Source organism: Ursus arctos, unplaced genomic scaffold (genome assembly GCF_023065955.2).
Source record: "Ursus arctos isolate Adak ecotype North America unplaced genomic scaffold, UrsArc2.0 scaffold_34, whole genome shotgun sequence".
Lineage (NCBI taxonomy): Eukaryota > Metazoa > Chordata > Mammalia > Carnivora > Ursidae > Ursus > Ursus arctos.
In genome coordinates, this window is record NW_026623030.1 from 22984152 (window position 1) to 23003368 (window position 19217).

Sequence of the window (19217 nt, forward strand, 5' to 3'; positions counted from 1 at the left end):
TCTGAGCAAGGGAAGGCAGAGCTGTTTGCAAAGCTGCAGAGACGCCCCTTACGTACGAGATTCAAACGGGTTTCCAGAACGTGGATCTGCTTCTGCAATTTCCGGGGGTCATTGGCTTCCTGTATCTTTGCGCAGAGCTGTTTTTGGTTTATAATTTTTTTTTCCATCTGAACAATCTGGAAAAAAAAAAAAAAGGAGAGAGAGAGAAAGAAACCCCCCAGCTGTGTTAAATTAACATCTATATGGGTACAAATGCTACAGCTCACTAATGTAAGCATGCTAAAATAAAAACTGCAACTTTCTTTCTTTTCTACAAGTAGAATTTTAATTTCTTTCTTGAATGCATGCTCAACTCAACTTCATCTTAGCCAGTCTGGGACATAATGAGGCAATTTAAAGGTTTTGCTTTTACCTGTGCACGTGAATTTCACTCACCTTTGGGTCCAAGCTTCTTTTGTATGGGTATCACATCACCTGTGGCCAAAGGCATTCCTAACACACTGTGCACTTGAGATTGATTCTGGCTTCAAATAAGTGAAATATACTCTTAACATGGTTGGCAGGGGAGAATTTGGGTGTTTCTTCCTACCCCTGTAGCTCCAGCCAAGTTCTCCAGACTCAAACACCCCTGCCATCACCTTCCCACAGAGCTCACTCTATAGTTTTTCATACAAGTACCAGTGGGTCATGTCATTTCCTCACACCGCCAACAGCGTGCATAACCAACCCGCCGTAAGGCTTCGGCCCACACCCAGGTAGATATCTGTATTACCTGTCCCATGGTTAGCCCCATCTAGAAGCAGCTGGCTAGTGGTAAATCCTAGCAGGTTCTAGAGAAGTTTCTAGAACTATTACCTGAAGACAAGTGCCTGTAAAGACTGGTGAGTGCCAGGTCCTAATGTGTCACAGGTACTTTATCTTCTTAGGGTTTGGGCTGAGATTAGCTCTGAGGCTTTTTTTTTTTTTTTTTTTTTTTTTTGAACCCTGGTGGGTGAAGGGTCAGGGCGCTCTCACTGTATTTATCCCTGTTTGTCTGGAGGGAGTAGCTTGAATTCACAGTCTGAAGCCCAGCTCCTGTTTGGGAATGGAGATGTTCTACATGAGGCAGGTTAAGTGCTGGGTGTAATGAAATATAAAGTTTGTCAGTTACGTGGAGGCTGGCCTCCAGCTGGGAGCAAGGCACCCCATCCAGGATAGTGGAGAGTATAGGAAACTAGAGCACACACACCCTGCCTTAAGGGGCAGCAGCTTGTATGATGCAACTACAAATTATAGAAAGTGCAACTAAACAGTGGCTCTTTAAAAAAGATTTATTTATTTTAGAGAGAGTGCATGTGAGCAGGGGAGAGGGAGAATCCTCAAGCAGACTCCCCACTGAGCACAGAGCCCCCTGAGGGGCTTGATCTCACAATCCGGAGATCATGACCTGAACCGAAATCGAGAGGTGGATGCTTAGCCGACTGAGCCACCCAGGAGCACCATGGCTTAAACAAATTATGACTTATTTTTCTGTCCATAAACATTGCTGGCTTAAAGTTCAGTAACTCAGGGAAATAAACACAAGATCTCTGTAATCCTCCAGGCTTTTCCCTGATGGCCAAAAAATGGCTGCCACAGCTCCAGCCTTCACAGTCATGTTCCAGGAAGGAAGGAAGAAGCAGCAATATGGGTAAAGGGGTGGTGGAACATATATCTAGAGAGCAAAACTTTCCCAGACACCCCCAAGAGACTTCCCCCTAAATTTTATTGTCCACCCTTAGCTGCAAGGGAGGATGGGGAACAGTTCTTTAGGAGTCTGTTAGAGAGGAAGTAGTAGAGAGTGGGTAAACAGCTATAGTGTCACCACAACACCATTTAGATGCAGTTGCCCCACAGAAATTCAGGCCCAATGTTGCCAGATCTTTCAGTCTTTTTTTGAAGAGAAGCCAGATATCCACACTTTTTATATGAAATCTCTCCATTTTTAACATGTTAACTAATTAAAACAAATTTTGAACACTGAATGGGCCAAAGCCTTCATGTTGTCAGGCTTAATCTGTCCTGAAGATCACTAATCTGGTATACACCCACATTTTAAGGTCTTGAAGGAACCACAGTAGACTGATGAAAGATGGTTTTAGGCAGCAAGAGATGCCAAGCAGAAGACAGAAGAGTGGGGGCGCCTGGGTGGCTCAGTCGTTAAGCGTCTGCCTTTGGCTCAGGGCGTGATCCCCGAGTCCTGGGATCAAGCCCCACATCAGGCTCATCCACTGGGAGCCTGCTTCTTCCTCTCCTGCTCCCCCTGCCTGTGTTCCCTCTCTCACTGGCTGTCTCTCTGTCAAATAAATAAATAAAATCTTACAAAAAAAAAAAAAAAAAGAAGAAGAAGAAGAAGAAGAAGACAGAAGAGTGGTCCAGAGCCAGGCAGCTAAAAGAGGTGACAACAAACCAGAACTGTGGGGGACATGGTGGGTGGTTGACCCCCAACACCTGTCCCACCCCAGAAGACTGATCCAAGCCAACCATGGTAACTCTATCCCCTCTGCCTACGATTTATTCATTCAGGGATGGGCTGGACTAAACTACTTGCGGCCTCTGAATTTAGAAGGTGTGATTGCTAGGGAAGCTTCTGGAAAAAAGTTTCCTCATTTCCTAAAAAAGCATCATCATAAGAGATAGTCTGTCTTCCCTGTAAGAATCATTCTTTGCTGACGGGCCATCAACAGACCAGATTTGGCCCTTACACTATATTTTGCTGCCCCTGGTCTACCCCAAACAAATGATAAGAATTTCATTTCCCTTTGCCAGTGACTGACCTAGAAGTAAGTATATACCCTTGCCCTGGCCAATGAGGGAAAATCAGTTGAGAGATTTTGTGAAACTCTCCCTCATAAAAGAGGATATCATGTAAGAAAGAACCAGCCCGCCATCCTTTCTTCACTTCACTGAATGTGACGAAGTGAGAAGCTACACCAGCGAAGCCTTGGCAGCCATCTTGAGACAATGAGGGGAGGGCCAACCAAGAGGATCAGAAAGAAAAAGACCAACCCACCACTGTAGAGCTACTAAAAATATCCCTGGGACAACCTTTTTCCAGATAGACATCTTATTATGTGAGAAAAACAAACTTCTATCCTTCCAGCCACTTTCTAGTCAAGAACTGCTTTAGTTTACAGCCCAACCTATTCTCACTGGTACATCAAGCAAGATGGCAGCTCGGATGATCAGGCGTCAAGGGAACCGCTGGGTCTCACACAATCTCATAAGGCATGTGGAGGCTGTTCAGGAGTGATAATTAGCAGCCAGGCTTTGGTTCAACTCAAGTCAGATCGCTGTTCTGCTTGGTTCTCCTCTCCTGTGCTCTGCACAGGCAGCACCCCCAACACCACCTCGTTTCAATCCCCGGGAGGGCAGCCTCTCCAGACTACAGCTGCCTGTGCTGAAGGCATGCCCGCCCCTGCCGGAGTTGACCCAGAGACCCCCAGGCTCCAGCTCCTTGTCAAAGGAAGGTGTGTGTCAGCACCTCCCCGTGGCTCCCGTGATTAAACTCAGCCTCCTAGTCCCTTTGGCACCTTTATGTCAGATGTTGCTCTGTGAGAGTAATTAGGCCTCTGCCCGAGTCCAGAGACACAGCCAAGGCTGTACCGACAGAGAAATGTATCGCCTACGGGAGGTGCTCTCTTCAGCATAAAGGCACAGGCTTATTTGCTGTTTGAGGCCAGGCAGGGCCCGGTGAGGTCCCTGCCTCCAGCAACCTCTTGCAAGGAAGCAGCTCTGGACATCGTGTGGTGGGCACCGCAGCAGGGGATTCTGGGACCCGCCCACGGTGGGATAGAACTGGGCAAAGAGGGTTTTTGTACAGGGCACTGAGTGCCATATCCTTTTGAGGATCCCAAAGTAGTTGGGATGCCTGGGTGGCTCAGTCGGTGAAGCGTCTGCCTTGGCTCAAGTTATGATCCCAGGGTCCTGGGATCAAGCCCTGCACCAGGCTCCTTGTTCAGCGGGGAGCCTTCTTCTCCCTCTGCCTGCCGCTCCCCCTGCTTGCGTGGTCTCTCTCTGACAAATAAATAAATAAAATCTTTTTTTAGAAAGTAGCTTGCCCTTTCCTGCTGTTTCTGAGGACCCACATCCGCATCTTTTCTTCAATTTTCCGCTTTCTTCACTGTTACTGCCTTTCTCACTCATTCATATATTCATTCATCGATGATTATGAAACACTTGCTCTGTGCCAGACAACTAAGGGTATGATGGCAATCAAGACAGTATGATGGTCCCCGACCTCAACTCAAACTTATAATCTAGGGCTGGAAATGAGCTACGGAGCAGAATTAGTCCTAGGAAAAGGGAGATAGAAGGTATTTTGGACATGGACAGCAGGGGCATCTGGAGAAGAAATGAAGGGACAACCACCCAGCAGAAATAGCGTTTGGGCTAAGACATGAAGGATGACTAGGAGCTCCCCAAGCAGAGAAGACGGGGAAGGGAAATCCAGGCAGAGGGAACAGCAGGTGTAAAGGCCTGCAAGTGAGAGACAGCACTATGGGTTTATGAAAGTGGCCAGTGTTGACAGAACACATAGAAGGGGGATGCAGGAGAGAAGGTGGGAGGGGCAGGAGGGACATAAGATAGCGGAGCCAACAAACCACACTGGGGCATTTGGCCCTTATCTCAAGAACAATAGGAAATTACTGAAGGGTTTGAAGCAGAGGAAAGATGGAATGAGATTTCCAGATTCTTTCAGCCAGTAAATACCTACTATGTGCCAGGCACTGGGATAGACACAGGATGGGTAGAGAGGGGGACAAAACAGACATGGTCCTTGCCCTCCTGGAGGTGACAGGTTATAGACAGATGACACCTGTGTTAAAGTATACTTACCACTAGGAGAAGGGCTATGAGGGAGGTGCCATGGGGTGTCATGAAAGAAGTTAAGGGATCTTCTGTTTGCCCCCTGAGGTTCACTCTCCACTCTATTCCACCCACCCTGCTCTGGCCCCAAGGGACTGACACAGAGGAACCTATAATGACTCCCTTGCACTGGAGGTCACTGGGTGAGAAGAGAGAGGTTGGGGTATTTATTCCCCCTGGCTTGTTCTCTGTCTTCAGGTTCCAGAGTGTCTGCCCTGCTCACTGTGGCTAACCCTACAGTGCTTCAATGTCCCTACTCTGTGCTCACACCCTTGTAAATAGAGCCTCATAAAACTCTTCTCAAAGTACCTTACTGAGCGTACTATTTGTTTTTGGCCAGGAACCTATTTAATGCAAGGGCAATACACTTAAAATAGGAGAAAGGGTATAGAAAAGGCCTCCCTGAGAAAGTCACATTTAGGCTGAGACATAAAGGACAAGAAGCAGGGATCAGGGTAACATGTGCAAAGGCCCTGAGGTAGGAACAGTTTTCACATATTTGAAAAAAAAAAACCAGAAGTCTTCTGCAGCTGAGTGAGATGAGCTGAGGAAGGAATGACATGGGATGAGAACAGAAGGGCAGGCAGGGGCTGCATTATGCAGGGCCTTTCAAGCCATAGTAAGGGATAGGACCATTAACGCTGTCCAGCAAATGTCTCTAGCTCTTTGTCTTCTGGATACAGGTACTTCCTAGAACCTTTTGTGGATGGGTAGAGTTGACTATTTGGGGGATGGGCAGTAGGGGTATATATGGACTTGGTCAACAATTTTGAGCCTATAGGTCATGGGCAAAAGTGAAGCACTTCCAGGCTGCAGCATTCAATTGCCAGTGTGAGACTTTTCAGAACTCTCTTTGTCTCTGTCACAACACCTGGCAATATTGAAGATGGTGGATATCCCATCAGCCTGGTCTCAGAATGAGAAGCTGTAAGAGCCCATAGCCCATCCATGCGAGACACAGTATGAATGGGGAAGAAACCTTCATTGTTTTAAACCACTGAGTCGAGACCAGGGGTGTTACTGCAGCATAACCTAATCTCTCCTGACTGGCATGGTAAGGGTTTGGGAATTTACTCTAAGTGGAGTGGGAAGGTGCTGAGAAACACAGCAGAGGAATGGACTGGGAGAGTAGGGGTCACAAGGTGGCGTTGTAAGCACAGTCTCCTTTAGAATATCTGGCCTAAGGCATCACAGGTATTCCCCCCCATTCCACCCCCTCCTCCCCTTGCTCTACACTCCAGTTAACCCTCTAAGGGAAAGACCACACCTTCTCATCCAGTTCTGCCAACAGCACTTTCATTGACTTAATCAGGGCCTCGTAGTCATCCTTGGCCTGCAACAGGAAACACAGCTCCATGTGGTTTTTCTCATTCAGATTCAAGTTCTTCGAGGACTTGATGAGACCCAAAAGCAGAGCGATCTCTTCCTGCTCTCCCTGAAGGGCCTTGATTTCCTTGCTGTTGGGAAAGCAGCACGTGATTAACCCTGAACCCGAGTTGACCTTGCTCTGACGCTCCAGGCTCCCTAGCGCTGCAAGGAGACACAGAGAGGTACCTCCCACCCTGGCAAGCCCCCGCAGGTCCAGGTCCAGAACTCTGAACGCCTGCAACTCCAGGGCTCCGCTCCCTCGCTAGGGGGCCTTGATTTCCTAGGGAACAATTTGCAGCTGTGCCTGTCAAAACCCATTACCTAGACAGCGCGTGGGGGGAGGGGGGCAGGTTCCCTCTTTTGCCAGCAGCTCACGGGCATTTGTCTGATTTTGCTGACTTTCTTTCCAGACTTTACAGCCAATTATTTCTGGTAATGAGAGGCAAGCCCATCAGGCAGGCATTTTCAATTTCACATCAACACAGAGACACGCAGTAACCTCCAACCTCCCCCAGTTTCTCTACGCAGGGTGCTAATGATTTATTAAATCGGCTGACATGAGTCTCCTTCTCTCTCTCCCTCTCCCTCTCCCTACTCTGGAGAGGAGAGGGGTAGGGGTGTGGACAAACAGGGATTCTGAAAAGAAAAAAGGCTGAACAACAGGAAATGGCGCAGCAGCCCATGTTTCTGGCAAAGTCTGGGCACCCAACGCTGTGGACAGTGCAGTCTGCAGACCAGCTGCTTCGATATCCTTTGGAAGCTTGGAGAAATGCAGAAGCTCAGGCCCCCACCCAGGACCTACTGAATCAGAATCTGCTTTGTAACAAGATCCTCAAGTCATGCAGATGCACATTTTTAAAAGATTTTATTTACTTATTTGAAAGAGAGCACAGAGGGAGAAGGAGAAGCAGACTCCCTGCTGAAAAGGGAGCCCAATGCGGGGCTCCACCCCAGGACCCTGGGATCATGACCTGAGCCGAAGGCAGATGCTTAACCGACTGAGCCACCCAGGCGCCCCTGTCCAGTAGAATCTCTGTAATGACTGGAATGTTCTCTATCTGCGCTGTCCGATAGCATCCACCTGGCACCAAGGCTGCTGAGCACTTGAAATGCAGCTAGTGCAACTGAATAACTGATATTTTAATGTTCTTTCATCAACTACAAATGTAAATAGCCACATGTAGGAGTGTACCCCTACTTCTAGAGCCACTTGTCATCTAAACCTGGCAGCTGGGACCTTTCTCCCCCTCTTAAGCCCCTCTTGGGAGGGGGTCTTTGTTAAGGTGGAGAGAAAAAAAGTGCACAAGAGTCCACCAGAGCTGGGAGTTCAGAGGGCTCAGTAAAAGCAAAAGGAAGGTTTGTCTGTCTCATCGGCAGGGCTGGGACTGGGAGTGAGGTACCTCCAAATTTAAGGAGGCCTTCCCTCTCAGGGGGTACAGGTCCAGGACAAGCACTGAGGAAAAAGTGCCTCCTTAAATACTGTACCCTAGGCACCTCGCTCAGCTCCTCTCTGTCCTGGCCCCTGTTTACAGGTGTTTCACTTGAAGAACCTAAGATCTCCACTTTTCCACCCAGTCCCCTTCAGGTCCATCACAGTGAAACCAGATCAAATGGGCTGCAGTAAAAGTAGTATGAAGGGTAAGATTCAAGAAAAACTGTCAGAGACCCACTAGGAAGGAGGCTTTTCCTGATGCCCACCAGGGGTAGGCTGTGAATCTGGGCTGCCAGGCACAGATGTGCAGGTTGTGGACTGCACAGCCCAAGGGAGCTCTACCTGCTTGAAAAACAATCACTGATTTCTTGACTTATTATATTTTACTGGGAGACGCTTCATCTTGGTCTAACGAAATCCCTACGTAATGACAGTGTTTCCAACAGATGGCAGTAAAGTGTCTTGAGAAAGCGTGCCTTTTCCTAATTCACATGAAGATCCCATATGGACTAGCTCTGTGTGAGTTAAATCCATAGAAAATCTGAACCACCCCGCTTCCCCTATCCGCTGAACTTCCCACATCATCAAACAGTAAGATTTTCTTTCTAATAATGGGCAGTTTCTGCTGTATAAACATTATGGATATACCTAAGGACTTATATTTCTTTGGAGGGACTCTAGGATATTTGTTTTTTCAACTCCAGGGAACACTTTTCTATTGTCTAAAAAAACTATCCACATCATAATCTCTAGGACAACCCAATTTCAAATATCTTATCTTACAGATCCCATAAGGACGCACAGCAGGAAACATCTTTTGGGATAGCCGCAGCCTGGTGATTTCCCCTCCTCTGGGAGCTCTCCCACCACAAATGCTAGAACCAGGGGAGCAACACTCAAGAGCCATTTTGTAGCCGAAGGCCCAGTCCCCGCCCCCTGGCCACAGATGATTGGACCAGGAGTAGACACCTGACCCAAGCTAAGCCAATCAGATTCCCCCTTTCCTGAGAGTTTGGGATTGGAATTGATTCACCGCGGCTGGTCCGTGGTAGCTCAGGAGGTGGGGCAGCCATCTCCCCAGCCCCCACTGAGATGCAGACACGGAAGAACAAAACCCATGTGTAGAAAGAAACAGGAACAAGAAATTTTCATTTGGGTCCTTCCCTGAGACATGGGCGTCCTGCTCCCCGGTGGAGTCCTGGTGACAGCTGGCTTCTGAGAATCAATACTATTGAAGCTATCCCACCGAGGTACCCAGATTGGGTTCAGAATCGGGTCCCTGCCCAGAAGCCACATGAGAAGGCAAACCGCATGAAACCAAATCCAAAGTTTCCTCCAAGTTCACTCAGTACAAAACTCTGACCATCACTTACTGCTGGTTGGAGATCTTCTGCTGGGAGCGGAAGTTAAAGGACTTGCGACTTTCCACCATCTTCCTGAACTGCTGCCTCAGCTTCCGAAGCTCAGCCTCAGCCAGCTGCTCTTTGACCTTCTCCAAAGGTTCCTGGATGGTTTCAGAGCTTTTTCTCCTGTGCTTCTTTGACTGGGTGAGATGGAGAGAGGCACTGAGCAACGGGTTAGGTGACCAGAGAAGTCTACATTTCAGCCCAAGGGCAGAGGGCAGGAGGGTGTCTGGGGGCAGGACTAGAGGTGGAAGACCACCCTTGGGTGATGTCAACTGCTTATCTCTTACATGGAAAACCTGCTCTGGGTTGCCAGGTAGAGAGGAGGCTGGGCCTCATTATTGCATACTGAAGAGGTGGCCTTGCTGTGTGACCTTGGGTGAATCACTTAACATCTCTGAGCCTCCAGTCTCTCATCTATAAAATGGGTGCATATAGATTTATAGATGTGTTGTCAGGATTAGATGAGCTAATATGTGTATAGCGACTAGCACAGTGCCTGACCCACAGGAAGCACTCCATACACAGGAGCTAATACCTACCACCGGCATCTTGAAGGAATTGTGCTTTCGCTGTGCTCAGACACCAGGGAGGTCAAAGACAGTGAGTGCGCCTCTCTCTGCAATGTCCTGTGCACAGCGGCAAAAGAGAGACAATGTGTGAGCCACCCGGCTGGCAGTGTGGGACCCAGTGGCACCTTCTCCCTTCCCCACCCCCTGCACTCCCTTCCTCCTCCCACCACTTTGGCACATGTGGAGGACACGGCAGATGGCTGCCCGGGTGTGAGAAGAGCCTTCTCTCTCTCTCTCTCTCTTTTTTTTAATAAGCAATGTTTGCCTGAAACCTGTTCCTCTCACAGTTTATTATTAGGAGCCGGGCAGATGGTTCTGGCATGTTGGTTACCCTTCTGCTCCCTGTGTTCCCAAAGAAGAGGGGGCAAATGGCATCAGGGCGATATGTCCTCTAATGGGGTTAAACTGCAATTAATCCAACTTCAGCTTCAGCTAAGGACAGAACACACACGTACAGCTGCCTTTTAAAGCAGGAGCCAATGGTACCAAGAGGCACTTTTATCAAGTCATAACTTGAACTTCATCTGGCCCATGTATTCAGAGGAGGGGACGACAATGTTAACCCTACAAGCCCCAGAGGGCTCAGAGGGCTGTGAGATCCACTGCACCCCGACTCCCAGACCTCAAGGGCTAGATTTCTAGAGCAGAAACTTCAAGCTTTGCCATGCACTGAGGGGTCCTGCAGTCCAGTGGTTTAAAGTATTGGTTGTGTCTATCATTAGATCTCAGCAAAAATTCCTCCTCCTCCACATATTAATCTTGGGCAAGTCATTTCCATTCTCTGGGCCTCATTTCCTCCTCTGGAAAATAAGAGAAGTTCTAGAAGGCACCTCACAGGTTGGAAAGCCTTAAGGCACCTCACTGAGCCTGGCACATAGTAAGTGCTCAGTAAACGGGCTGGAATGATATGGTATTGTATGGATTGTTTCATCTGGTGAAGGTCCAGTGTAATAACTGTTCATGAGGGCTTGAGGAGTGTGCAGCATTCCTCTAGCTCCTGGTAACAACACCCGGATTTGTTTTGGGAAACCGCCGGTGCCTTCAATTCCCATCATTTTTTCTCCTTGGGACTGACCCCACCCCTCCCTTTCGGATTGGAGCATGTGGCTCTGCAAGGCCAATCAGAGTGCCAGATCCCTAGCTGATCTGTATAATCCTTCCCCCACCCTCCCTGGCCAGTGCGATCATTTTGGGGATGGAAACATGACCCTAACTTGTCCCAGCAGAGTGGGGTTTAAGCTTGAACACTCAAAAGAGAGGGACTTTGGTTCCTGCTGCCCAAGAGCCTACTGAATGAGGTAGGGAGTGGCTGGCAACCTTCTTGTCTCTGAGGGGAGTCACTCTCCTGGCTGCAGGGAGAATAAAGCTAACATGGAGAAGACAAAATGGTGAGAGATTGAAACTTGGGGACATCATCCAAACCCCTGGACTTAACCAAGCCTGAAGATACCTCTGGGTCATGTCCAGTTACATGAATCAACATATTCTCTTAAAACAATCTGAGAGGAGTTTTCTACCACTTGTAACCAAACGAGTTCTCGTGCCCAAAATGCTTAGATCCATTTAGTACACAGATTAAACCCCTACTGTGTGCTAAACATTTTAGGGAATTCAGTGGTAAGTCAGCCTTCAAGATGGTATGAATTCTGTCCAGGGTAAAATAGTAGAAAAGGCTCCACAAAGGAGGTAAATTTTAATTTGGGTTTTGAAGGATGAATAGGAGTTCAACAAGCAGAGAAGAAAAGTGGGGAAGGAATTCTGAGTAGAGAGAACTTCCTGGGCAAAGGTTGAGAGCCAAGTGGATGAAAGAATGGTGTGTGCTCTAGGATAGGTGGCAGTATCCAGTGGGAAATGACTAGCAAAGAAATCTGGAAAAGTCTGGATGTTCCTTAAAAGCAAGAATGTAATAAGATCAGTGTGTAAAAGAGCTCAAGATGGGGGTAGAGACTGTAGCAGGATTTACTTGACTGATACAATTTAGGCAAAGGATACTCACTTTGGGACATCTTTCTACTCGAGAGTTTTATGCAGCTCTAATTTCATATTGCCCAGGAGCTTTTCTATGTTCAAGGGCTTTTCTGGACCTCAGTGGATCTGTGATATACCTTTGTAAAAGCAGGACTCAAGTAAACCTGACATTCACTGACAGTGTGATCTACCTCTCTGAGCCTCAGTCTCCTCATCTGTAGAATGGGGATACTCATACCCCCTTCTTAGCATAAACTAATATTTATAAAGCTCTTTAGCACAGTGCCTAGCACATAACAGGTATGTGATCAATGTACCTTGTTTGTGTATCAGGATTGTCAAATATCGATTTATCTTGCTTTACCTTGATTTATTTGGTTGTGTTGTGTGTTTTTCCCCCAGGAGCTGGAGGCACCACCAACTTCCCACCTTTTGCTGATACCCACTCACATGCACAGAGCCGGGCTCCCCCTGGGCTCTCTCCAGCTCTCTCCAGACACCAACATAGGCCTTTCCCTGTCTGTGCCCACTGGGCTGGGCCCACTCTGTTCCCTACAGAGAGATTCACCCCCATTCTCACAGCTGGGCTTTCAGAGCCCCACCAGTATCCTGGCCCCTGGCTCACCACCCTCTCAAACTTGAGGCCCAAGGGCAGGTTCAACCTACCTTCCATCTTTTTTAGTAATCACTGTTTTAAAATGTGAATGTGGGTAATGTACTCACTCTCCTGGCTTCAGACTTCACTGCTCTCTGGTGCCTACCTAAACTCCTCTCTCCAATTCCCACACTCCCTGAAACTGCCTAGAGCTAGCAGGAATTTGAGTTTGCAATTCCAGAAAGGAAACTCAAAGCCTACCCTCAGGCACATGCCCTCCGGTTCCCTGGACCTCAGTCCACCCACTACAGTATCTGTAGTCCGGGGCACACCATAAGCTCTTAGCAAATAGTGTTTGAATGAATGAAGAGATCATCTTTACCAATTAACATTTAATTAGCTGGGGTTGGGGAGGCAGGCTCCTTTTCTGCTGCTGCATTTTTACCATCTGCCATTAAAGGAAAAGCCAGACCCATGACTACATGGGTACTAAAATACCAGGTCTAGGGGCACCTGGGTGGCACAGCGGTTGAGCGTCTGCCTTCGGCTCAGGGCGTGGTCCCGGCGTTATGGGATCGAGCCCCACATCAGGCTCCTCCGCTGTGAGCCTGCTTCTTCCTCTCCCACTCCCCCTGCTTGTGTTCCCTCTCTCGCTGGCTGTCTCTATCTCTGTCGAATAAATAAACAAAATCTTTAAAAAAAATAAATACAATACAATACAATACAATACAATACAATACAATACAATACAATACAATACAATACAATAAAATGCCAGGTCTGAGAGTGGAACCCATAAAACCTGAACCAAGGCTGCCTAACCTGGTTGTATATGCTTGGGGCACTAGCCAAGTCGGGGTACAAAACCCCAAAAATTTTTTTTAAAAAGGGATCTTTATAGGGTGAAATGGAAGTTTGTTGGACTTTCTTGAAGTTATTTTACACATTGTAATTTATTTATGTTTAATTGAGGGGGCTTATGATATTTTCCAGGTTTAGGGCAGCTTAAAGGAATGGGCTGGGGCAGCCACCAGCAGGGGGAGCTGTGGAGCAGCAAGCGCGGCCGCCAAGGCGGTGAAACTTACCGGGGGCCGCCAGCTGCGGCTGCGGGTCCGACCGCACCAAGACGAGCGCTCGCTGCGTAGCCCCGCTGCACACACCCCCACCCCCGCGTCTGGGAGTTTCGGACCCCTGGAACCGGCGCCTCTGTGACCCGCACAGACGGGCGTTCTCCCCTGGAATGCGCGGGAAGAGAACCCAGGTGAATGGCGAGAAGGTGGAGGGTGGGGGAGCGACACACCTCTCAGCGACCCCTTTCCGGAGTAGCTACCCTCATGATACTCAGTAACAGCCGCTCACACCGCCACTCACTTGCCATCTCAGGTTCTCCCTCATCGCTGGCATCTGCATTCACGGTGTCCTCACTCGGGCTCTCACAGTCCTGCATCCTTACCGCAGCCACACCGGGTACAACCTCGACACGCTCTAAAAGGGACCCACTTCTTCCTGCTCTGCAAAACAAGGGAGAAACAATTTAAGAGAAAAAGAACTTCACCAGTGCGGGGGAATTAGCCCACCATTTTTCTTCAGGAGCACCCACACCCACTCTCGTGAGCATGACACAGGGAACCCTGGTCTGACCCAGGTCACCTGTGACTCCTGGCATGAGGATTTTTCACAGGCCGAATGAAGTCTGGTAGTTTAAAGATAAACATTTTTCATACAAATGGCCCCGAAACACAAACTGACCACTTCTTGCGGGGCTAAATTCAGGAAGCAGCCGCGTTACTCAAGGCAAATGATTGGGGGTACTGGTTTCCTAGGGTAATCTTGATTCCATGTGATTTCCGCCATACCACCTAGACCCTGGAATAATTGTAGCTCAGCCATACTAAGATCTCCATTCTCTTACCCCTAAACTCTTGGGACAGGTTGTGTTTTAGAACTTACCATATTTTTGGTTTCAGAAAGTTAGTATGGTACACAAGGAGACATGTTGTCCCTGATGTTGCTGGCAGCCACATTGTAACCATGAGGGAAGTTAGTGTAATGGTGTATCATGTATGGGGTTTGGGCAACATGTCATAACCAGACACATTAACATTTCTGCAATGAAACATATGAATATTCATGCCAAGTAGAATAAAGATTTTGAGCAGCCTCATGTCAGGCCTTGATGATTCACATGAAGTGTTTTAGGGTTAGTGTTCTCATCCTCATTTTACAGATGAGGAAACAAGCTTGAAGAAACAGAGTGAGTTGCAGTAAGTGGAGAAGCCAGAATTGGAATCCAGCGTTGCCTATCTTGCGGGCAACCCTGAGTGAAACCACAGACCCAGACCCTAGCAGCTGTTCTGGAAACTGATAGCTACCATCCCTTTGATATTTAAAGGGACACCGTAGCCTCAGCTCCATACATAGCCTAGTGACTCACACATCTCAAGTGTCAACGACTGAAAAATGATTAAGTTCAATTAGGTTCAGGACTTGTTAAAAATAGGCTCTCCTCAGAAGAATTTACTCTCCCTGCCTTTATGGGCACAGATCTCAGCAGCCCCCATGCAGAGAAGTGAGAGGCTTTTTAAATTAGAACCTGCCAGAATTGATTCTGCTAAAGGGATCTTCAGCTCCATCAGCAGGGCTGGGAGCAGAGCGAGATGCCAGCTTGCCAAAGCAATGAGCCAGCGGTGAGAAATGTTGGCGATAACAGAGTCCACAGAATGGAGGAGGAAATTAGAATCAAGCTGCAGAGGAGCTGGGCAAAGGCATTTGGCTACAGACCAGGAAGTTGATTGTCCAAATGACTCTTTGGCTACAAGGAGCAGGAAACCATTCAAAATAGTTCAAAATGATTTTTTTCCCCTTCTCCAGCATCTGTTCCCCCTTCTTCCTTCCTAGCAGATCCTAATTCGTTCAAGTAACCAGCCTTCCCCCATCCAGCTGACCGAAGCTGATTTGTACATGTATCTCCAGGGTAGATCTCAATTACCCTTAGCCAATCCTTTCCACCTTCCTTGCCAATGATTGGACCAGGAATATAAATGCAAGCCAATCAGTGCACAGCATTCTCCTGGAGACTGCAACGCATTCAAGAATAAGTACATAACTGACAATGGCCTAATCAGACAGAAAGGAAGTATTTATAGTCCAGGGTTGGAGGGGACATGCTTTTTCTAGCTCCATGGATGGGAACAGGAGGCATGTTGCCCCCGTTGTTGATGGCCCCTCTTGTAACCATGAGAGAAGCCAGTGTGAGATCAAAGCCAACACATGATGGAGGGAAGAGCCTAGAAACAGTTGCAGAGCAATATAGCTGGAACTCTTATTATACCATGCCTGAAATCCACCTTGACTCTGTACTTCCTGTTATAAGAATTCATAAATTTTCTTGCGGCAGCCAAAATCATGCTAAATTATATGAATATTAGGGTCACCATGTGTAAACTGGAGGCACATCCCCATGAAGAACAAGATCTAGGAACTAGAATGCTATCAGAAACCAAATCAGCTCTTCTTTCAACTCTGTCTTTCAAACTACCTGGTCTTGCAACCTGACCTCTTGTTTTTATTTATTTATTTTTTAAAAGTAAACTTTACCCCCAACCTGGGGCTTGAACTCACAACCCTGAGATCAAGAGTTGCATGCTCTACTGACTGAGCCAGTCAGGTACCCCTGACCTCTTATTTTTAAAGACTATTTTCTTTGCTCTCCTCTTCTCCCAGCTTGCTTCTTTTGAGTTCTTACTTTGGAGTCCAGTTTAACAACAAAACAAAACAACAACAACAAAAACACTGATGTTCTAATCTCAACTTCTTAGGAAAGAGAATTCCAATTGGCCCAGTCTAGATTTGATGTCCACTGTCGGCCCAGTCACAAGGGGTCTGGGAACCATGATGAGGGAACACAATAGCCCCTTTGTAGGAACTGTGAATGTAATCTCACAAACGGGGGAACAGGCAGGGAAGGCACAGTGTTATAGTGGAGAGGACACTGGACAAATTGTTAAGATACCCAGTTCTAGTCCTGGCTCTGCCACTGATTTGCTGTGTGCCCTTAGAAAAGTCAGCTGACCTCTCTGAGCCTTAATTTCTTGAGACTGCCAGGGCCGAATTGAGAACTTGAAAGCCTGAAAAGATTGTAAAATATTTCACTCCACCTATGGGTTCAAAATAAAAACAGTAGTAATCCATAAGATAAGGGTCAGGCAGTCTGATGGGATTCTGACTTCAGCCATAATGTTTTTTTGGGGGTTGTTTTTTTTTTAAGATTTTATTTATTTATTTATTTATTTGACAGAGACAGACAGCCAGCGAGACAGAGAGAGAACACAAGCAGGGGGAGTGGGAGAGGAAGAAGCAGGCTCCCAGCGGAGGAGCCCGATGTGGGGCTCGATCCCGGAACGCCGGGATCACACCCTGAGCCGAAGGCAGACGCCCAACAACTGCGCCACCCAGGCGCCCCCATGATGTTTTTTTTAAAACAAAATAATAAATAATCTTTGGAAAAGTACATATGGTTTGGGTGTCCCTAATTCATGTTTACAGCTTCAGAGTCCTCCCCAGCAGGATTCAAAACTGACTCCCTCTTGCACCTTCCTTCTACTAAAGCCCAAATCATTGATTGTAATCTCAGTGGCAGGCCTCTAACATAAGGAGTGATGAGAACCACACATCCTTCAGAAAGTAATGCGGACTCCCACAGCAAGAGCTCTAAAAATGTTTACACCCTTCGATCCAGGAAACCTAAATCTGGGGAGTCTTCCTAAGAAAATAAGTCAAAGGTGGGGGTGCCTGGGTGACTTGGTTGAGCGTCTGGCTCTTGATTTCAGCTCAGGGCACGATCTCAGGGTCCTGGGATTGAGCCCTGCAACAGGCATCCTGCTCAGCAGGGAGTCTTCTTGTTTCCCTCTCCCTCTGCCCCTCCCCCTGCTTGCATTCTCTCTCTCTCAAATAGATAATCTTAAAAAAAAAAAAAAGTCAAAGGCAAAAAAAAAAAAAAATCCATAGACACAAAGATGCCCCTTGTAATAATATCTCTATAGGGGAAAGTGGAAATAAGTAGAGAAACAAAAAAGCCATGTGGAGTGCAAGAAGCCAGACCCCAAGTTGCTCATACTGAAGGATGCCATTTATGTAAAGTACAAAATTGGGGAGGGTGAACCTGTGCAATTAGAAGTCAGAATACAGGTTATCTGCTGGAGGGGAGCTGAAGCAGATATACCGGCGGGGAGTCAGGGGGCTTCGGATGTTCTATTTCTTGATCTGGTTACATGGATAAGCTCACTTGTAAAAACTCATCAAACCACTTCTGATATGTACCCTTTATGTATGTATATTGTGCTTCAATTAAAAAGTTTTCTACAAAGATGAACTAGAGAGAGATTTTTTTTTTAATTTTAATTTTGTACATGGTGGCATATCTATTAATGGGACATTCTGGAATATTAAAAAATAATTACAAAAATAATCACCTCTCTTGGGCATGTGCCTAACACCCCTGTATCGTTTTGCCCACCCTACCCCAGTTCTTTCTCTACCCTTCTCTGCCTGCCCTGAGTCCACATCACCCATGGGCTCTGTTGTCTTCCAGCTGCTGGTTGGGTGTAGCCAATGGGAGGGACCAGCAGGAGATCAGAAGGCTGGAGGAGACGGGGGTGGAGCATTTCTTTCAAACTCCTTTCTTTGAGCATCTTGTCTCTGGTGGTAGCCACCGCGTACCTCCAGCTACAGCTTCTGTCTGGTTGGCTATCTCCTAGCCCCAGCCCTCTCTGCGCCTGGATCACTCTGGTTCCTTCCTAACTTCCTGTCAAATGTTGAGCTGACAAACTAGAGCTGGGATCTTCCACCTCGAGACTTCCTGTTAGGTCAGATTGAATTAAGCATCGTATTTCTTAAGCCTTTATTAAGGGTAGTAATGACTTCCTTCTGTTGCCACTCTTCCTGTGCATCAACCTCCCTTCTCTTAACCTAAGTCTCTTCTTTAAAGTCCCTTGACCCACCTGAGTGGGATTCAGTTTTCTTCTGGGGCCCTGACCGTCATGGCCCCTCCCCCACCTCCCCCTGTGGCAAGCAAGTGACCTTCCCGGACTCAGAGCTGCAGAGAGTCTGCCCTCAGGAGGGGATGGGAACCAGCCTGGGAGTGAAGCCAGCATTAATTTCAATTTGGCACCAGGAGCAGTGCCAAATGCTTCCATCTTTTTTAAAGAACTGGGCCCTCCCCCCTCCCCATATGTGTTCTCGTCCTCTCCCCCCTCATGGTCCTACCTACCCCAGGCAAGGCTATGAACAGGTAGAGCACACTGAGCTAGAGAGAGAGGGAAAGAGAAGACTCTGGATGCGCTAGGTTAGCCTGGTGTTCCGAGAAGTACGAATACCCGCCATGCCACTGTGCTGCTCTAATGAAAGACTGCCTCTGTCTGGCCTTCTCTTCATGGGACATGGAAGCTTGAGTGTGGCAGATAGTACCAATTGTCTCACCAAATCCACTCTCTCCTTCCTTCTTTTTCTTACTTTTACAAGAAGTGGCAGGTGCCCAACTCTAAAAGCTCCCCTCGACTTGGAGCTGGCCTTGTGACTTGCTTTGACTAAAAGAATGCAGAAGTGAGGCCTTAAAGGCCTGGCACCTCCCCTTTTGGCCCGGAAGCCAGCCACTGGGAGGGACGTCTGATCACTCTGAGACCACCATATTGTGTGGAAGCCCAAGCTAGCCATGGGACCAGACCACCCAGAGGAGCACCAAAGCCCTAGACACGTGAACAAAGCTTTCTTGGACCTTCCAGGCTAGCCTAGCTGCCAGCTGAAAGCAGTTCAGTAAATGGCCCCACTGCCATCCCGTCCCTACACCACGTGGGACAGAAACACCATCCAGCTGTGATCATGTCCACCTGCCGAGTGTAAGAAATAACTGCATTGTTTTACACGATGAAGTTCTGGCGTGCTTCCAATGCAACAGTCACTGAACACTCTTTCCTTCTTGAGACCACAGGGAGAGA

General features: G+C 47.7%; 1 protein-coding gene across 1 annotated transcript in view; it reads right to left on the reverse strand.

Annotated features, from left to right (window-relative positions):
- CCDC63 (coiled-coil domain containing 63) overlaps nucleotides 1-9134 on the reverse strand; it is a 29970-nt gene extending 20836 nt beyond the window's left edge. Inside the window, exons 1-3 of the mRNA XM_026514569.3 lie at nucleotides 9061-9134; nucleotides 6155-6344; nucleotides 57-176 (exon numbers count right to left, since the gene is read on the reverse strand). Of these exons, the coding sequence (XP_026370354.3) occupies nucleotides 57-176; nucleotides 6155-6344; nucleotides 9061-9119 (369 nt within the window). The 5' untranslated portion in view covers nucleotides 9120-9134. The remainder of the gene's footprint in view (nucleotides 1-56; nucleotides 177-6154; nucleotides 6345-9060) is intronic.
- Nucleotides 9135-19217: the final 10083 nt, after the last annotated feature.